The sequence below is a fragment of the Papilio machaon genome, chromosome 20, assembly GCF_912999745.1.
Source record: "Papilio machaon chromosome 20, ilPapMach1.1, whole genome shotgun sequence".
Classification (NCBI taxonomy): Eukaryota; Metazoa; Arthropoda; class Insecta; order Lepidoptera; family Papilionidae; genus Papilio; species Papilio machaon.
Window position 1 is genome coordinate 1,877,902 of NC_060005.1, and position 20,653 is coordinate 1,898,554.

At 34.0% G+C, this 20,653-nt stretch overlaps 4 protein-coding genes across 4 annotated transcripts; 2 read left to right on the top strand and 2 right to left on the bottom strand.

Moving 5' to 3' along the window:
* Positions 1 to 4,519: 4,519 nt before the first annotated feature.
* LOC106710056 (beta-ureidopropionase-like) lies at positions 4,520 to 5,938 on the bottom strand. Its single transcript, XM_045682967.1, has one exon. It carries the CDS (start codon positions 5,760 to 5,762, stop codon positions 4,593 to 4,595), a length of 1,170 nt encoding a protein of 389 aa, XP_045538923.1. The 5' UTR covers positions 5,763 to 5,938; the 3' UTR covers positions 4,520 to 4,592.
* Positions 5,939 to 6,204: 266 nt separating this feature from the next.
* On the top strand, positions 6,205 to 7,516 carry LOC106710057 (beta-ureidopropionase-like). Its single transcript, XM_045682807.1, has one exon. The coding sequence runs from the start codon at positions 6,392 to 6,394 to the stop codon at positions 7,481 to 7,483; it is 1,092 nt and encodes a 363-aa protein (XP_045538763.1). The 5' UTR covers positions 6,205 to 6,391; the 3' UTR covers positions 7,484 to 7,516.
* Positions 7,517 to 9,023: 1,507 nt separating this feature from the next.
* On the bottom strand, positions 9,024 to 10,253 carry LOC106709981 (beta-ureidopropionase-like). The gene has a single exon (XM_045682806.1). The coding sequence runs from the start codon at positions 10,191 to 10,193 to the stop codon at positions 9,024 to 9,026; it is 1,170 nt and encodes a 389-aa protein (XP_045538762.1). The 5' UTR covers positions 10,194 to 10,253.
* Positions 10,254 to 12,856: 2,603 nt separating this feature from the next.
* LOC106710016 (proteasome subunit beta type-3) lies at positions 12,857 to 15,035 on the top strand. The gene is made up of 5 exons (XM_014501959.2): positions 12,857 to 12,970; positions 13,224 to 13,429; positions 13,848 to 14,016; positions 14,248 to 14,376; positions 14,889 to 15,035. The coding sequence occupies exons 1-5, from the start codon at positions 12,968 to 12,970 to the stop codon at positions 14,997 to 14,999; spliced, it is 618 nt and encodes a 205-aa protein (XP_014357445.1). The 5' UTR covers positions 12,857 to 12,967; the 3' UTR covers positions 15,000 to 15,035.
* Positions 15,036 to 20,653: the final 5,618 nt, after the last annotated feature.

Below are 20,653 nucleotides of genomic sequence, written 5' to 3' on the forward strand. Positions count from 1 at the left end.
GTAAAATTACACTAAGTAAGTTAACTTAACATTAAATAAATCTGCGTGACGCAGATAGAGAATTTAAATTACAACCCTGTGCAAAGCACATCATTATTGTAATGGAATGTCACGGACTGCAACCGCGAGTACTCTTGAAAGCAATCCCTTACAACTATACATAAATCGCTGCATCAAGCAAGAACCACCTTTATCACCATCAAATAAAGATTATATGAATGAAATAATTAATTTTGTGTCGGTACAGACTAGATGTTGAGACCATAGAGCAACACATTAGCGACATCTCTCGCCGCAAGTGAGAAAATTGCACCGAAATTATCGTTTTGAGTCGCATCGCAGCTTTTAGCTTTGCTTCTATTTAGTTGTCGCATCGGATAGCTCTCCAGTTTTAAAAAGATTTTGCACTCGTCATTTCGCAAGTGTTGTAAAAATGCTTTAAAACTGTAATTATACTCTCTGTACAGTATAAATATTAATAAGAGCGAGAAAATAATGGCAATTAGCTTGCAGAGAATGCTTATTTTTACACTATAAATATATTCCTTCATACATTTTTTGGAAAACTTACGGAATCAAATCGATGAAATCTATTTTAAGAAAATATAAGAAATCATAAACCTTATTAACTTATATTTAATTTAAGTGAATTTTAGGTACTCCGTAATTTTTAAACGTGGTTAGAGAAAAGTTTTAAAGAATTAGGAAGGTATCTACAGAACGGTTTAACGGATCTCGATGTTAGGCACAGATGTAGAACATCTGGTGCCGCGATTATTTAATGCATATGCACTTCAAGAAGATAGCCTGAAAAAAGGCAGCGATAAGAAAAAAATTCAAAGCACTGTTACTAGATACCTACGCTACCGAGTAAGTAATTGTTTCATTTGTAGCTTAATTTATATTTTTATTTTAAATTTTAGTGTCTCATTTGTAGTAATAAGTATTAGTGTATTGTAAGGATTTTGGGTGCAGTTTTTCGCCAATTAACTGCTCTTGCAGTTTGGCGAAATTATTGTATTGTAATCAAATTTGATGTACTGCTTAAATAAATAAATAAATAAAATAAAATAATCTGGAAGAACACATACTACATACTAAGTTTTTTTAATACAGTGCGCACGGAGTCGCGGTCGTCAGCTAGTAAATGCATAAATAAAGGTACATAAGCTATTAATAAATGTCTACTAATGAAATTGTTTGTATGCAAACTGCAACAAAATCCTGTCATCTGTACTTGTACTTAGCACCTATCACGAGCAACGCATACTAATAAATATAACTATTGTTTACTTTAAATTAATTATTTACTTATTATATTTTTATTCGCAGTTTGAGATAAACGAGTCAAAGTTTCCAAAACATATGACAATCGCAACGATGTTTTTTTTAATTAATACGTTGAACTCTTTCTTATTGAAAAATAGATTGGAAAATCTCTTAGGAAAAATGATATTTTGTCCTCTTCTGCCGTAATCGTTCGATCTCTTCGTTAATCGCTCACTGAGGAAAACCCTTAGGGTAGATTTCTCATACTTAAATCACCTTCACGCGTCTTACCGTTAGTTTCTGAGACCGAAATCTCTGTATACAAAATATGTTTTAAACTGGGATTCTAGTCTCAAAAACCTAGGATTAATGCTACAGAAAGATTTAAATAGAAAGATGTGGTAATAAATTGAATATAGCAACACTGACAAAAAACTATTGTCTGTAGGATCAATCAGATTAATAAAACTGTCTAAATACGGTCTTTATCCATCAAAATGTTTAAAATGTAACTAATAATTACCACACCATAGTTTAACAGACTTACGAAGGAACTACGTAGAAATATGTACGTATTGTATAAACAACATCCTGCAATTAATATCGTATACTAGCTGTCGACCGCGACTACGTCCGCGCGCAATTAAAAAAAATGAAAAATAGATGTTGTCGGATTCTCAGACCTACCCAATATGTATACAAAATTTCATGAGAATCAGTCAAGACGTTTCGGAGGAGTACGGTGACGAAAACTGTGACACGAGAATTTTATATTAGATAATGTTTGAAAACATCTGAACGGAAATATTCCAGATTTGAAATCGTTTGTAGAACCGGAGGATGTTCCATATCATTTATCATTTTGTACACTATCTTTACGCGATATTATTCCAAACGTACAACAAAGTACTTAATTAATATAAAAAATAATTAACTTCTCGCTCGCTCAATTGTCAACAATATTTTCCATGGAATTAAAAATATATGATGAAAATAACAAATGAATATTATGTCGCGGGAAAATTAAAAATATTGTCTTAAATACGACGTTCATAAACGAGTAGTTAAATTACAATTTTTAATCTGTTAATCAAGTAAACTCCATCTTACTGATATAAATGCGAATGTTTGGATGTATGGATAAATGGATAAATAGCTGTTTATTAGTAGGTATCTCCAGAACGACTGCACGGATTTCGATGAAATTTGGCATAGATGTAGTACATAGTCTGTAAGAACTAGTGATGCAACGGATGTCTGTTTCCGTTTCCGCAAGTGCGGAAGTTCCGCATGCTTTTCAACATCCGTTTCTGCTTCTGTTTCCGCAACTTTTATAACGGAGATAAAACGGAACTTTACGACGGCTGAGAGATCCAAATGCGCGACGCGAGACGCGCAGTCTGTGCGCGGCCTTTCGGCACTTGTCGCATTTGTTTGTTTACGTACTATTTTGTGAATATAAGCGCGTAATATTTTCTGCTGCTGTTTGAAACAATCAGTTTCTCTTGCTGGAGTAAACTGTCTAGTTGTTGTCCATATAATATTTGACAACTGGCAAAATGTGACTATTTCATACTTACGAGTTATTAAATGTACTTTTGAATAAGTGATAACCATGTAATATATCATCATCATTATTATCATCAGCTCACTATGCATCCCCACTGAGGGGCTCGGAGTTTACCCCAAATTAGGGGTGACTAGGCAATAGTCTACCACGCTGGCCCAGGGCGGGGTGACTTCAAACATCTCATTGAATTTTTTCTGAGATATGTGCAGGCAGCATCACTACGTTTTCCTTCACCGTAAGAACGTCGGATAAATGTACATATGTAAATCGAAAATCAAAAAACACATGGCGGGATTCGAACCCAGGCCCTGCAGATTGCAAGTCAAGTGCCACGAGCCACCGACGCCTAATAATTATATCTTTTTCTAATCTAGATTTGGTGTATTTGATACTTAACACATTCACTGTTTACAAAATAAAAAAAATATAACAGCTGGGAGCCAAAACTTTTTATGATGAATTTTTATTTAGTATCTGGGAATGTTGAACATATAGATAAATTAATAATGTTATTATAATTATTTCAATAAAAAAAACACATTTTTTGCGTTTGAGCGCTAGGGATCATCATCACACATATACACACACACATACACACACACACACACGCATACACACACATACAGGACATACATATATTTAAAAAATATACATACATAACATAAAGTTCAGCCTTAGCTTCATGTGATACAAGATATTTTTATGTGTGCCTCCGTACGAACGTGATACTAATCACTACAACACTGTAAGAATGAAACTAGTACTCTTTTTCGTTAGTTGACTATATTGCCAGAGTAGCCACATAAAGCAACATGGACTCGCTTCAAACGCCGGCGGCTTACTGGTTACTACAAAGTGAACGGGCTCCTCGCTCGGATCCGAGTGGTCAGCAGTGAATGTATTAATAAAGAAAGAAATATATTTGTCGTTTGTCAACACGAGTGGTTTGGCGAACATTAATTTGTAAATAGTGTAATTTTGTTTCCTGAAAATAAATAAAAAAACGCGTATTTTAACTTATTGCAGCGCAGTAAAAATACATACATTGACGGCTAAAGGACACCGATATCCAATGCCTTAATAAATTAAAAACGAATACAAACTGTTTTTACCCAGAAAAATATTTTTGTAAATATTTTTTTTATTATTATTTACACTTCTGTTTCCGCATCCGTTTCCGTTTCCGTTTCTGCTAAAATTTATTTTTGACATCTGTTTCCGTTTCTGGTTCCGGTAAGACACTTCCGTTGCATCACTAGTAAGAACACATAGGCTACTAATTAAGTTGTTTTTTATTTTTGCGCGAACGAAGTCGCGGGCGACAGCTATTTATCAGAAAGCGAACTAATTAAAATCGTTTTACACCATTAAACATTTATAATGAGCAATCATAATACAATATATAGTTCTGTGGTTTGCGCGATAGCCAATTTCTGACATTGTTTTTTTTAAAGAAAAGTACCATATGTAATTTTCTATTACTACTTTTACTTTAGTTGGCCAGTAAATATGTACTTGGCATATATTTCAGTTGGCTCTTGTACTTAAATTTGCCTTGTAATTGAAATTCATAAATAAATTCTCAGAAACAACTTAAGTTAACGTATGTTTGTGCCATTTATCTCTAATTAATGTGTAATCGAAGTAAATAAATAATAAACAGATAATTTATAACTCGTTTATTTAATTGAATAATATAAATGTTTAGTAATGGAAACTTAGTGTTAACTAACAATAATATCAAAAAACCTTTTTACTTTTCATTTTCATGTACTACTTGTGGCTTGTAGTCCAAGTCGAGGACCTTCCTCAGACTGTCCGCATACATGTCGAGTCTTTGTGTCATGTAGTAGCAGCGACGGTCCCTTATCTGTCTGTTCAGGTTCAAATCCATTTCGGCAATAAGGAGACCGTCTTTAGTACGGGAAAGTCCGGGACATCTTACACCGTCCGGACCACAGAAGTAACTCGAGCCGTAGAACAGACCCAGGTCCTTGTGCGCCGGTTTACCGTCGGCTGAGGTGAACTCGTTGGGGAACTCCTCGTACCCAACTCTGTTTATAGCGGCCGTGTAGTAGCAGTTAGTTATCGCAGCATTCCGCGCCTCTATGTTCCACATGTACTCACTGCCGGCTTCCCCGGCGACTGTACAAGATGGATTGAAGACGATCTCAGCACCGTTGAGTCCGAACATCATCCAGTTGAGGACGTGGTGCCGGCCGAAGCAGATGTTGACAGCTATCTTACCATAGCGAGTCGCAAACACCGGATGGCCCGTGTTACCTTCCATGTAGTAGTTGGACTCGTTGAAGTCGCCCACCCTCGGTATGTGGTTCTTACGATGCTTGCCGATCACATTGCCGGTGTCGCTGATCACGACGGTCGTATTCCACAAGATGTCGCTGTGGTTCTCGTCACGTTCGAGTATAGATGATACTATGACCATCGCGTATTTAACAGCCAGCTCCTTGAGGAAGCGGGTCGTAGGACCTTCTTCGGCAGACTCTGCGAATTCACACCACGGCTGCTTTTCTCGAGTGCAAAAAGCAAAGGGCATGTTCCATAGTTCATGGAAACAGATAATATTCACGCCCTCTTGTCCGGCGACGTCGATAATCTTCTTAACCTTTGCTAATATAGCGTTCTTCTGCTCGTTGACCGGGCGATCGGTGGGCGCGGCTATGGAATGCTGGATGACGCCAACCTTAACTATTCTCGGTGGTCTCGTATGTTCCTTTTTAGCTGGAAAACCATACGCCGCGATTTCAAAGTCGGCCTCTTTAGCTGCAGCGATAGAAGAATCTTTGAGTTTCAATTCATTGTGGTCCCTTCTGCCGTAATATATTCTATTAAATTCCTGTAAGTCCCGGCCCGTCAGATTGTTGTTAACTATCGCTTCGAGGCTGACCGTTTCGTTTTCCATTGCAATGTCGTCCGTCAACTGGAGGCTATCGTGAATGACTGTTGGTGATTCTCGATCATTCGCGCTATTTAAACAGTCGGGCTGCCGCTTTACAAATGCACTCAAAACATCTAGTGTTATTTGTCTGTGTGTTGCTTAATGTACATCCGATGAACTTGGACCCCTCTGATAATATAACAGTATCTGTATAAAAATAATAGCCTTATCAAAAGAACATTAACTCCGGTATAAATAAACAATATTATAGATACCTAGGAATAGACTATTTATATTTAGGATGTTGATGAGATAGATAAAAGCCAACTAAACTTGATACATAAGGTACTTACTAATCTCAGTTTAGAATATTGAATATTAAATGTTATTTTATGGACATTTAAAAATATATTATAGTAAATTAAATCTTTTTTTTAATTAAATAAAAGACGAGTTGAAACGTAGTCATTATAGATGGTCCCTTAAACCTGTTTTTAATAAGCATGGTAAATGTATGCAGAAACTGTACCTAAGGTACGCCGAAGAATTTATCTACGTCTATATACAGTAAGTACAACGCGCTGTGTTTACATCTCACAGTTATGTAACATGTACTCGCTATACAATCAAGTTTGTTTTCTACACTGAACAAGATGGCGCGTTCTCAAACTCTCGATGAAATTGTCAAAAACAATTTAAATTCGGAACAAATAAATGAATTCAACAGAATATATTACGGACGTGAAGATCATTGTGAAATAAAATTTAAACCAGCCAGTGTTATCGCGAGTGAAAAGTTTGAAGTCGAGCTGGCAGCTTATTCTTTTCACGCAGCTAAAGAAGAGGTTAGAAAACCGAGATTGGTTAAATTGGGGTTAGTACAACATTCTATTGTTTTACCAACTAATGAACCATTAATTTCTCAAAGAAAAGCAATATTTAACAAAGTTGAAAATATTATAAATATTGCAGCATCTGAGGGTGTTCAAATATTATGTCTGCAGGAAACATGGTCTATGCCATTTTTTCTGTGTACAGGAGAAAAGGATAAATGGTCAGAATTCGCTGAATCGGCTGAAAATGGACCCAGTACAAAATTCATTAGTAATTTATCAAAGAAATACTCTATGGTAATAATATCACCTATTCTAGAGATAGATAATAATAATATTTGGTGGAATACAGCAGTGGTTGTAGATAATGGAAAATATTTGGGAAAACATCGCAAAAATCATCTCCCAAGTGTTGGCAGCTTTAGTGAAACTGCATATTACGCTCCTGGTAATTTAGGACATCCTGTATTCGAGACTCAATATGGAAAAATCGCCGTCAACATTTGCTTTGGCCGACATCATGCTTTAAACTGGTTGATGTTCGCATTAAATGGTGCTGAAATTGTCTTCAACCCTTCAGCCACTATATCTGAATTCGGCGAATCGTTTTGGGGCATAGAAGCTCGTAATGCAGCTATTGCGAATGGTTTTTTCACTTGCAGCATTAATAGGGTTGGCATTGAAGAGTTTATTAAAACGCGGGATAATAAAAAAATAACTCGAAGTTATTATGGATCTAGTTATATAACAGCTCCTAATGGATGCAGAACTCCTGGACTATCTAGAGTTAAGGATGGTCTACTCATCGGGGAAATAGACCTTAATTTGTGTAGACAAATAAGAGACCACTGGGGTTTTCCTATGACTTCGAGGTTAGAAATGTATTCTAAAGAATTAAATGAAAAACAATAAATGATTTTGTATTATTTTATAAATAAAGATTTTGGAGAAAAAATCAAACTTGTATCATAGATTTAAAACCTATTATATCCTTTTATCGCGATATTTTTATAGTTTAGTTTTCTATGAAAATACATAGTGATTTAAAATTTTAGTCAATTTGTTGATAATTTCTTACAGGCGCTTTTTAAAGAAAAACACTTAGTGATAAGAATTGACATAGGTTGCATGATTTTAAAAAATGATGGGGTACTAAAATATTCTAAATTCATAAGGTTAAAAATAGCCTGTCATACAATATTATACAAAACACCGAGTAGATTTATCGCAAAGCGCCTGTTATTTAATGTAGGCAAAGCAGCGTTTGTAACTATTAAATTTGTAAAAATATATTTAGTTCAATAAAAAAATAAAAAAATAAAAACTATTAAGAAACGAAGATATTACCTATTTTATCTTTACTCCATACGTCGCCAGTCTTAATTGTTTAAAATTTCTTCTTTAGTTTCAGATACGATGCCTTATTCCTTTTAGTTTGCTTAATTTTCGTAGTTGTAAAACAAAAAACCTGTATTAATCTCATAACCTGTATCTCTACGTCACACGATCTCTTAGAATTAAACATTAGGAGTTTTTCTTCTGAATCAAACAATGACATTGCAGTTTTGAAAATATGATTCATACAAGTTAACGTTCAAAGATCAAATATCGTTGTGCTTATTTTTTATGGGAGAGCAAAGTACGATTTAATATTTGATTTATAAAGTGTTAATTGACAACGTAGTATGACTAGCCAGACGTAGTAACTTACTTTCATATTTAAGACATGGTCATCGTTCGTAGAAAAATAGGTTAAGAGGAAAAAATCAATGTCATTGTGAGGATTGAAATATTATTGCTATTCTTATGCTGATGTCAAGCGGGAAAATGTGTAAATTTTAACAGTTTACTTTCGTCAATTTAATTTCCAAATGTGTTTTAAAATACTTACTGACCAAATATAGATGATAAAAATTTAAAGATATATAAGAAAACCTAATTATTAAAAGAGTCAAGAGTTTAAAGTATTTTTTCATATGATAGTAATAAATATTGCTTGAAAAATGCATTATGTACTATTAAATTAATTGAATAATTTCGAGTATGTCACACACCTACAGGATGGTATTTATTTAACAAAATATTAATGCTCAAATTTTTGGCTATTTGTAATATTTCTTTAATTAGCTTATGCAGAACATTCTAAATAAATATGTAAGTGTTGCTTCGGTCAGTCACCTTTTCATTGGAAGATATAGGGTTGGGATCAATTGACATTTTTATATCGAATCTTTTAATTTATTGCTTAAAAATGTTATATTTTTCACAAAGCCATATAAACGGATGGATATTAAAAAATGAAAAATGATTTCACAGCAGGTAAATCTTATTTTGATGGTCAGTGATATATTTATTATTTATAAGTACTAAACTTTCACTGTAAAGAAAAAATATTAAGAAAAAGCGAGATTCGTTTTTTATATTTTTATCGAGGATTAAAAAAAATTACAAACTATTTTCTCTTTTCGTACACAACTTGTGGTTTATAATCTATATCTAAAACTTTACTCAAACTGTTCACGTACAAATCCAAACGTTGCGTCATTTGGTAACAAGTGCGGTCCCTCACTTGCCTGTTCAGGTTCAAGTCCAACACCCCGATGAGGAGTCCGTCCCTAGTGCGCGATAGTCCAGGGCATCGGACACCATCGGGCGCGCAGATATAACTCGACCCGTAAAAAGGCCCGAAGCTATGATGAGCGGGCATCCCATCCCCCGAGGTAAATTCACTTTTAAATCTTTCATTCCCAACTCTATTGATTGCCGCGGTGAAGTAACTATTAGTTATAGCTGCATTTCTAGCTTCTATATTCCACATGTACTCACTCCCGGTATCACCACCAACGGTTGCCGAGGGGTTAAACACGATCTCCGCTCCGTTGTGACCAAACATCATCCAGTTAAGGACGTGGTGTCGGCCGAAGCAGATGTTGACAGCTATCTTACCATAGCGAGTCGCGAATACCGGATGGCCCGTGTTACCTTCCATATAGTAAGTTGACTCGTTGAAGTCCCCGACTCTTGGCACATGATTCTTCCGATGCTTGCCGATCACGTTACCATTGTCACTGATCACGACTGCGGTGTTCCACAAAATGTCACTATGATTTTCATCTCGCTCTAAAATCGGAGACACGATCACCATGGAATATTTAGCTGCCAGTTCCGAAATAAATCTAGTGGTGGGTCCGTTCTCTGCGGACTCGGCGAACTCGCACCACGGGTGCTTCTCTCTGGTCGCGACAAACATTGGCATGTTCCACAACTCCTGGAGACATAGGATGTTCACCCCTTCCTCACCGGCCGTCTCTATGATCACTTTAACTTTCTCGAAAATTGCCGCTTTCTGTAAACTAATCGGTTGATCCGTCGGTAGAACGATTGAATGTTGTATAACTCCAATCTTAACTATCCTGGCTGGTCGAATTTGTTCAATTTTGGCGGGAAAAGAATACGCAATTATATCAAAATCGAATTCTTCCGATTTATCTTTTGAAGATTCTTTTATAGGGACTTCTAAATGATTCCTTCTTCCGTAGTATATTCGATTGTACTGCTCCAAATCGTAACCATTTAGGTTATTATTGATGATAGTCTCAAGACTGTTCGCTTCGCCGTCCATTTTTCTATTCGGAACGTGTCGCCGCGCCGATGTTTTAGCTCACACTGCTTCGGCTTTTATCAGACACATGGTTGTATCACAACACTATTTATTACATCATGATAAGATTGCAAAAACGTAAGATTAGAAAAAAAAACTTTAAACAGACGAGGTTTTTAATTTCTACAATCATGGAACAATTATTAATTTCTATTGTAAGATAGGGTGACCTACGTGATATATATATCTATATATATAAAAGAAAGTTGTGTTAGTTACGCCATTTATAACTCAAGAACGGCTGAATCGATTTGACTGAAAATTGGTGGGCATGTAGCTTAGAACCAGGAATAGGACATAGGATAATTTTTACCCCGTTTTTTTTTTTTTTTTTATTCCGTGCGGACGGAGTCGCGGGTAAAAGCTAGTATATATATAAATAAAAATCTATATATATATAAAAGAAAGTTGTGTTAGTTACACTATTTATAACTAAAGAAGGGCTGAATCGATTTCACTGAAAATTGGTGGGCAGGTAGCTTAGAACCAGGAAAAGGACATAGGATAATTTTTACCCCGTTTTCTATTTTTTATTCCGCACGGACGGAGTCGCAGGTAAAAGCTAGTAATAAATATAAATAAACTAGCTGTCGCCCGCGACTCCGTCCTCGCGACGTTAATAAAGAAAACTTTATTAGTTCTTCCAGACTATGTTCTATATCTATGTCAAATTACAACGAGATCTATTAAGCCCTTCTGGAGATACCTTCTAACAAACATCCATCAATCCCTCCATACATACATCTAAACATTCACATTTATAATATTAGTAAGATACATTTTATACTAGAGGTAGCATAAAATTTCATCGATGTTTAGCATTTACTAGTTTTAAAAGTGGTTTACTGGAAATCCTTATTTGTATTAGGGATAGTAAGCTTAGGGGTTTAAGCTTGCGTATTCATCAAATATCGAAAAACTAACTTTCACTAAAAAGGTAACTAGAAAAACTTTTTTTGACAATAAAATTCAAGGTCGGTTAAAAGGCAATGACCTCTCGATTGCCCTTTGCACGACCGTTTAAGCAATGCTACGTAAACGATAAACTAGTTAAGACCACTCAACGAACGACTGCAACTTTCCTTAAAGCGATTAGGAATTTGTAAAAAAAAATATATTAAATCTTGAGTATTTTATTCCTCTAGAAATAAAAGTACTAAGTATATAGGTACTTATTATATTACATTACCTATTTAGATTTTGTCGATTTTTGATTAGTCACTGCGTCTTGTTTTGTTAGGCCTTTGGTAATTTCTATTTTTGTTGTGCAATTTATCATATCTACAAACACGTATCGTATGATTGTAGTAATTTAATTCCTGATATATGAAGGTACTGCATTTTTCTATTCTATAAGCCATCCATCCACTATCCATCCACTTCTTATGGCAGCTTAAACAGTACCTACGAAACAATCAATATCTTGGTATCACTCTACTTTAGGTTAGCATATATCTATGCACATATATTATCAGTTATCAGTTTGAATGCAAATAAAAACATGAAGATAATATGAATAAACTTAGAGAAACCCAATTACCCACTCGATAAAACTTAATATAATATTTTCAGATTTATTGGCTTCTCATAACTTCGCGCGAGTCGCTGCCCAAACCACCATTTTAAGGGTAACTGGGCGCAGCGGGATGCGGGTTGAGGGCATTGGACAGCGCGCCGATGATGCTGAGCCGCTAAGATATTAGAAAAGACTTATGCTTAATACCATCTCCATTCAAGACAATTATTGTAAATAGTACCTAACTCTGTCTAAATACTAAATGTAGGTGTAGTCTCAGAGTAACATTATTTAGTCTAGGAAAATGACTAGAAGAAGGGTAAGAAGGAGAATAAGAAGTAGTAATCGTGACGCATCAACTATTACTAGGAGATTTAGTAGTTACCCTGACTCAGCACTTGTTATAACTAGGATCGTGAATAGTAACAGTGACTTAACATAAATTATAACTAGAAGAATCAAGAGTAACCATGACTCAACTTTAAATAAAGCAGAAATAGTAGCTACGCTGACTTAGCATTCCTTATAAAGCACTAAAATCGTGTCTTAGGATCATCTACCTACTACTGAAACAGAAGCTACCCTATGTAGTATATATAATATATAAGCTCTTTAACCACTGGACAAATTATGAAAAAGTTTTAGTAGGGTGCTCTGAGGACTCTAGAGGAGGTTTGTCGTTACTCCCTCCCACTAGCCAAAACAGTTTTATTTTTTTATTTTTATTTTTTTAATCTAATAAGGCATTGGATATCGATGAAAAAAACATTTTTAAATATTGTAAAATTGCCATTACTATTGCCAGCACTATTATAAAATAAAGGGTATAGTGAGCTAGTGACATTTGTTTGTAATTTAACCCCTTTCCATTGAAGGCGAGTTTATGAGACAAATATTTCAAAAGTGTATATGTTTATATTATCACATAACCACATTCTGTCTATCTTCCATATCTTAAAAAAGTGTCATAATTTAAATTATCTTCCCACTGTATTTTGTACTCGAGTAATGCTACGATTTAAATATGTTTAGTTATGTCTGTGTATGTTGCCATTTATTTTTTTATCTGTATAGTGTCCAATGATATGTCATTTTTGAGTTTCAATTTGTTGTCTTTGGTTTTATAACAACTTGGTTTCTTGATTGTCCTCAGTTTTGTCGTGGTTTCAAATAAAGATAAATAATTATTTTGTACGGCAGAATTAAGTAACAATCTAAAATGGTAAGTTTTATTCGTAATTGTTTCATTTTATTGCAAACTTTGCTTTGTCTTCAAATGCAGAAGTGCCGGTCATGCAGTGGTCTGTACATATTTGTAACAATTACATTTGTTTTGTATGGGAATTTAGAATTACATCTTTAAATTTTCACTCTGGTTCTAATATTTCTATTGTACACTGCAATAACCAGCTTAAGATGATTATATCTATCTTGTAATTTTAACACAACTCTGTAACAGAACGGTGTTTTTTCAGTCAATTTTAGCCTACAATGGTGGTGCAGTGGTGGCGATGAAAGGTCAAGACTGTGTAGCCATAGCTACGGATAAGCGTTTTGGTATACAAGCTCAAACCATATCCACAAACTTTCCCAAAGTCTACCAAATGGGGCCTACTTTGTACGTCGGTCTACCTGGTCTAGCCACCGACACACAGACTGTATTCCAAAGGCTTAAATTCAGGTATTATTTTATATCACAAGTGTTAAATTAGACACAAAGTTATTATTTGTATTTTCAAACTAATTGACTCTTACTAATCTTGATGAAATTTGGCACAAATGTAGAACATAGTCTGGAAGAACACATAGCATATTACTTATTATGTTATTTAATACGGGCAGTCGCAGGCGACAGCTAGTTAATTAATAATTCACTTTGTTTATTAATCTCCCCAATTTCACTCTGTGCTCTAAATATTTATATTAAATTTAACATGGGTGGTATTTAAACTAGAACATAACTTAAAAAAAAAAATTTTAACACTTCCATGACACCACAATAATTTTATATGGAAGTAAACTGAACAGTAGAGTTAGTGGTATTGGAGTGTTTGTTTTATTTTTTGTCTTACAATTTAAATGTGTCTTATTTATTTCAGGATGAATTTGTATGAGTTAAAAGAGAATAGAGTAATGAGGCCAAAGACATTCTCAGCCATGTTGTCCAACTTATTGTATGAGAAGCGTTTTGGACCATACTTCATTGAGCCTGTCATTGCAGGCCTCGACCCTATTGATAATCAACCTTATGTCTGTAATATGGACCTGGTAAGTTTTAACTAATAATTACTGAGGAATAATTAATTCCCTAATGAAAGGATAAATTTAAATGTGTTAAAATAGAGTTAGGTTGCGAAAATGGTCGCTTTTCAAATTCCGTCTTACCAGTAAAGGTCATTATTGCTTTTTTATCTCCCATTTATTAAGGTAAAAAAAAGTTAAGATAGTGTTTACTTACATCCAATGTTTATTTTATAAAATAAATCATGTTTCATACAGATTGGCTGTCCCAATGAGCCGGAAGATTTTGTAGTGTCAGGAACATGTTCGGAACAGTTGTATGGTATGTGTGAAGCATTGTGGGAACCCAATCTCAAGCCCAATGAGTTATTTGAAACTATCTCACAGGTGAGATTTTATAACTATTTCAACTGATCATATGAAGAAACATTGCAGCTTAATTTTTTTCTCAACAGATTCCAATGCTCATACAAATTTTAGGTATTTAAGTGAATGCACTAAATGACTTCGAATATTTAGTTAAATAAGTTGCCTATCTAATTATTAAGAGTCAGCAAAGCTTTTATAAACAGATTTCAATTTATAAGAATATAATTATTCAATGACTTTGTTTACATTACTATATAAATTATTGGTTGTAAACTAAAAAAAAATCAATAAAACCAACTGACTGCAGACCCTATGTCACTCTTGGGAAAAATGTATCAAGTGACACTTCACTCAAAATAATTTCTTTACATATGTAAATATATATGCACGAAAAATAACCTAAAATTGTTTAAATTTAGTAACTTGTATTTGTCTCAGTATATTTTAAAATCAAATGAACTGATGTGATAGGGATTTTGAATAATCTGCTCTTGACATCCAAAGTGTAAATTTTTTATATTTATAACCAGGCTCTAGTGAACGCTGCAGACCGCGATGCTATCTCTGGTTGGGGCGCGGTCGTTTACATCATAGAAAAGGACAAAATCACCGAGAAACATGTCAAGACAAGGATGGATTAATTTTTCGTGTATATTTTCTCTCTTTTTAATAAACATAATATTATAAATATGTTGCTTTTTATTTTGTGTTAATGTTTATTGAAAAAATCGTTTAAATGGTACTTTTGTGCTGTCAAATAATTATTATTTTTTGTCTATTGTTGTCAAAGTATATGTGACTCAAATGTCACTTGTTTTTTTTTTATTTTATGGCCAAAGGTCTTTCATATTTTGGTTATTTCGAACAACAACGGTTAAGGTATAAATAAATAAAACACTTGTGCTTCAGAAAATTTATAAATCGAATATTACAAAATTAAATGTTTTTTTAATTTTTTTTTTCAATACACATTTTTGTCTTTACAAGAGTTTGGGAGACTAGAGATGTAAACATTATAATTTCGTAAACAACGCATCGGTCAGGTTTAGAGCGAAATCCGTAATAAATACGCGGCGTACTTGCAACACCGTTAACAAAATAAAAACTTACCATTACAAAATAACTACTAATTTAAAAATACAACTACCGACCTGAACAATGGCAACACATAATGACTAACATTGTTTAGAAATCTTATATTAAAGAATTTTTAAATTAGACATCAAAATGGTGCTTTTGTGCACGAGTTCACAAAAAATCGATTAAAAATGGTATTAATTGCTAGAAATTATTTTAGATTATATTTAAGCTGAAAAGCTTATATCTATATCATAATATAATTTCAATTCTTTTGGGTAATAAACATTAAAATCAAATATCTGAAAAAAAAAAACAATTGTTGATAATCGTAGGAAATAACTTAACAATATCTATCACATAAGCCATTTAAATATAATTTAAACAAATCCAATGAATAAAATATACATGACATTGATCACACGACCATAGACATATAACATATAGATGAATGTTCAATACAAGTTTGACGTCTAACCAAAAATCTATTTTCCAAATGTCATTTCGTATTTTATATGACAATTTAAGTAATTAATCGCATCAAAAATCCTTCTAAAGTCTTATTTTTGTCTCACTTGTACTCTTTATTAGTTATCTATAGGTTATAAATCTATCTATACCAAAACTTTTTTTTTTTGAGAAATTGTCAAAAATGCAAAGACAAATTCTACCACCACAAAAAGATTAAACACACTTTTTAAAATTGGATAATGATAACACCAATTAAGAGAAAAGATACCATCACTATTTTTTGTGTTGCCAACTTACAAAAAAAAATAATTAAATTTAACCTTAATTATAAAAATAATACACATTGTACAATAGCAACTGTTTATCAAATCTTTAACTAATAAGAAAATTTAAAAGTAAACATAAAAATGATCAAATAAAAAACAGTCGAATTTAATTATTAAAAAAAAATCTTAAAAAATAATACAAAGTGCGTTACCGCAACCGTTATTTGAAATTATTATAATCCCGTTACATAACATTCCGACTGTCGAACGCAGAGACGTTAAATGATCAATAAAATCGCCCTTAAGTGCAGATTAACTATGAAACATACACTAAGGAACTGATTTATTAACCAAGACTCGACAGTTTAAATTCGTAATAATAAATAACAAATACTTACACAGATAACTTTAAAATGTTACCCTACAAAGAAACTAAGCTTTAATTAGCATAGTGCTGATGTCATCACAAGCAAAAAAACTCTGAATATTGAAGATTATAAAAATGTATCCAATAATATGAAATACACAATTTATAATTAACTAGCTTTTACCCGCGACTGCGTCCGCGCGGAATAAAAAATAGAAAAAGGGGTAAAAATTATCCTATGTCCGTTTCCTGGTTCTAATCTACCTGCCCACCAATTTTCAGTCAAATCGATTCAGCCGTTCTTGAGTTATAAATAGTGTAACGGCTGAATCGATTTGACTGAAAATTGGTGGGCAGGTAGCTTAGAACCAGGAAACAGACATAGGATAATTTTTACCCCGTTTTCTATTTTTTATTCCGCGCGGACGGAGTCGCGGGTAAAAGCTAGTAGATTATATTAAGAATCGAAAACAGCCATAAATCGTCTAACAAACTTTACAATCGAAATGTTTTTTTTTACGTAACTTTACACAGAATGTATACACGTAGCCAATTTATAACACACACGAAAATTTTCATTGCAACAATTATAACTATCATGTACTATCCGACCATAATAACATGGTACTTGGATATTACGTCACAACTACGAATCTAACAAATTTGCAGTTTTGTGACAAGAATATTACCTCTATGGTAATATATTCTTTTATAAAACAAATTTCGCCGCAGTAGTAATTTTAACAGAGGCCGGCTCTTTCTATGCAACACGACACAGAAAGACAGAAATGTCAAATGGAAACAATTCAGCCTACAATCTGATGAGTGTGCGAGGCTTAATTTTCCTTACCCTTTTTCCTAAAGTAAAGGATGGGTAGAGAAGTAGACTTAGCGGAGGAGAGGACACATAGGAAGAGTAAATATCTACTTTTTATGTATAGATAAGCAATTCAAGATATTTTATTTCCCACCGTAAAATATAGAAAAATACGAATAACAAAGTTACTAAGACTGTGTATGCAAGTAGTATGTTATTGTGGTCGGGTAGTATTATACATTTTTATTATATTTTTCAATATTAAACTACCCGATAGCAGAACGATATAAAAGTTATAACAAGTTAAGAACATTATTGCAATGTGCTGTTATATCAGTAAGTAGAGTAAATATTACAGCGCAGGTTACAGTGATTATTTGAAAATAATCTTGCAAATATTAACTAGACTGATACGATATTCTCTTACAAAGGGAAGGGGGAAAAGTGAGTAAAAGTGTTTTCTCTTTTTATACCCTTTACCTTTCCTTTAAATGGCCTCAATATATAAGCAACTACGATTTTTGTCCAAATAAAATAGTTGGAAATCGATAATTCTTATATCAAAGATAGTCAAATGGCAGTGACTTTAAGTAGACTTTAGTAATGATAAAATCCTCAATATCGTTTTACGCTGCGTTACTAATCAAAGAATTAAATTCGCTTCCCATCTAAGATCGCATATCGTCCTCGATTGTATAAAACAGAGAATTTGTATAGTTCTTTTCAAATATTTTGGCGGCTCAAGACGATTTGCACGCTGTGCTGTTGCCCCTAACACACCTAACATTGTGTTCTAAGACTAGGAAGAAGTTAACCGTCAAGATATATGAAAACTACTGTACCAGGTCGTCTAGACCTGGTATAGTAGTTACATTGGGCCGGCGAATTGTAGTATTTGCGAAGGTTTAAAAATCAAATTAAGAGCCGCCGAGATATGTGAATACTAATATACCAGGTCGTCTAGACCTGGTATAGTGGTTACATTGGGCCGGCGAATTATAGTATTTGCGAAGGTTCAAAAATCAAATTAAGAGCCGCCGAGATATGTGAATACTAATATACCAGGTCGTCTAGACCTGGTATAGTGGTTACATTGGGCCGGCGAATTATAGTATTTGCGAAGGTTTAAAAACATACGGCTGTCGCCAGATTTTAATTTATATAGACAAATTGTAAGACTGGTGGTAAGATACTACCATAACTAGGGCATCGAGACCGGGTATACCCGGACCGAAAAAACCCGGTTTTTCCCGGTTCTGAGGATTACAAAAAAACCCGGGTCTGATTATTAAAACTCGGGTTTATCGGGTTTTTTTAAAACTTTTGTTTTTGTAATTTATTAAGTTTAAGCCACTTCGAACGCAATAATAAGTAAATGTAATAAAAATACGCTTTGATAAATTATTAACTATTATGTAAAACGTAGCTTCGTTGCTACGTTCCTATCAATTGTGCGATATCATTCGATGAATGGACATCTAATAAAAATAGAACTTATATAGGGCTCACTTTACATTCACCAAATTTTGCAAGGGATAGCAGTTTTCGAAATCTAGGTCTCATACGAATTTACAGGTCCTTGATTGCAGCCTCATGCGTACAATTGATTTAGGCCAAGTTGGACGAATATGGGGGTGGTTGCATTAGGGAAGTCCCTTAAGTCATACCATCAGCTATGCATCGCTCATGCTGTTAAGCTGGCAATTGTGGATGTAATGTACAAACACAATGCCGGCTTCGAGGAAAACGTCGCTCAGCTTGCCGAACTTGACGAGGATGAAGATTTACCTTCATCAGTATTGGCTCAAAGACTGCGAACTGTAGAATTTAACGACGACACAAATTCTACAGACAATGACGAGGATGGTGTTGAACTTAATAATGAATCCACGTTTATGGGGTCTTTCAGTTCACCATATTTTAGATACAACGATCTGCTATCAAAAGTACGAAAAGTGGTAAAAATCTTCAAAAAATCGACAAAAAACGATGACGTCCTTCAAAAACATGTCAGAGCTGATTTGGACAGGAGTACTCCCTGCTGTTAGATGGGAAAACGCGCTGGAGTAGCATTTCTGCCATGTTAGGTCGGTTTCTGAAATTGAAAATATCTATTACAAAAGCTTTAATTGCTTTAAAAACAGACATTGCATTTACTGATGATGACTAGAGAAATATAGATGAGATCCATAAAATATTGGATGTTATTAAAACTGTCATCGAGGCGTTATATCGACGCGATGCAACTTTACTTACAGCTGATGTTTCCCTAAAATTTGCTTTGAAGAAAATGGATCAAATGAAGACACCACTAAGTCACAAAATGGCAACTGCATTGAGCAAACCATACGCAAAAAGAAGACTAACTCAAGCAGCAACACTACAGTACTTGACTAATCCGGGTAAATATTTTGAGAACTTTGAAAATGAAGATAAAACTGTTTTTATCGGCCTACAGGTGATGAAATGCTAAACGAAATTGTTAATCTGATTAAACGCACAACCAAAAAATATATATATACCTCTTGAAAATTTGCCAGCGCCAGACCAAGACCTGCGAGAAATTGACATTTTATTTTCCTTTACATTTTGTATTCATTGTAGGAAATCGATATATAAACGCAGATTAGTGTATTTTAAAAAATTTCAATGGAAAGATCGAAATGCTCGAAAAAACCGGTCTACCCGGGTTTTGATACTCTTAGACCCGAAAACCCGGGTTTTCAAAATTGAACCGAGTTTCGATGCCCTAACCATAACATATCAAACCGAACATTAACGTTCATTTTAAATATCAAGTTGAAACATACAAGAAATCATTATAATCATGGATTACTGATATATTTAGTATTCTCTAAACCACTTTAGATAAATCTAGACTAATAGAAAGAGGTAGATAGACATTTAAGTCTTTTACGTTCCAGCCGTTTAAGAAAACCCCATATAAAGGTCCAAATTCATAGACTTACTGTCTCTCAAATCGGCTAACGATTACTAAGAGAGACCTTTAGTAGTACATACTTACTAAAAAAAGGCCTTTAAAGGTACAAAGGTCTTCAGCAGTACATAGTAAAGGAGCCCTTTAGTATTACTAAGTATCTCTCTTAGTAACCGTGACGATTGAATTAATGATTCTGAGTCACAAAACCTCATTCTTTTTAGTCAGATAAAGGCGTGAGAATTCTTTCACATAACTAATGCAATGCTTCTTTTAGTGAAAATTTATTTAAATTAAAACCACCCTCAATCGGCCCTACAACCCTATTAATTCCATTTTTCGCCGACCCTTATATGAAT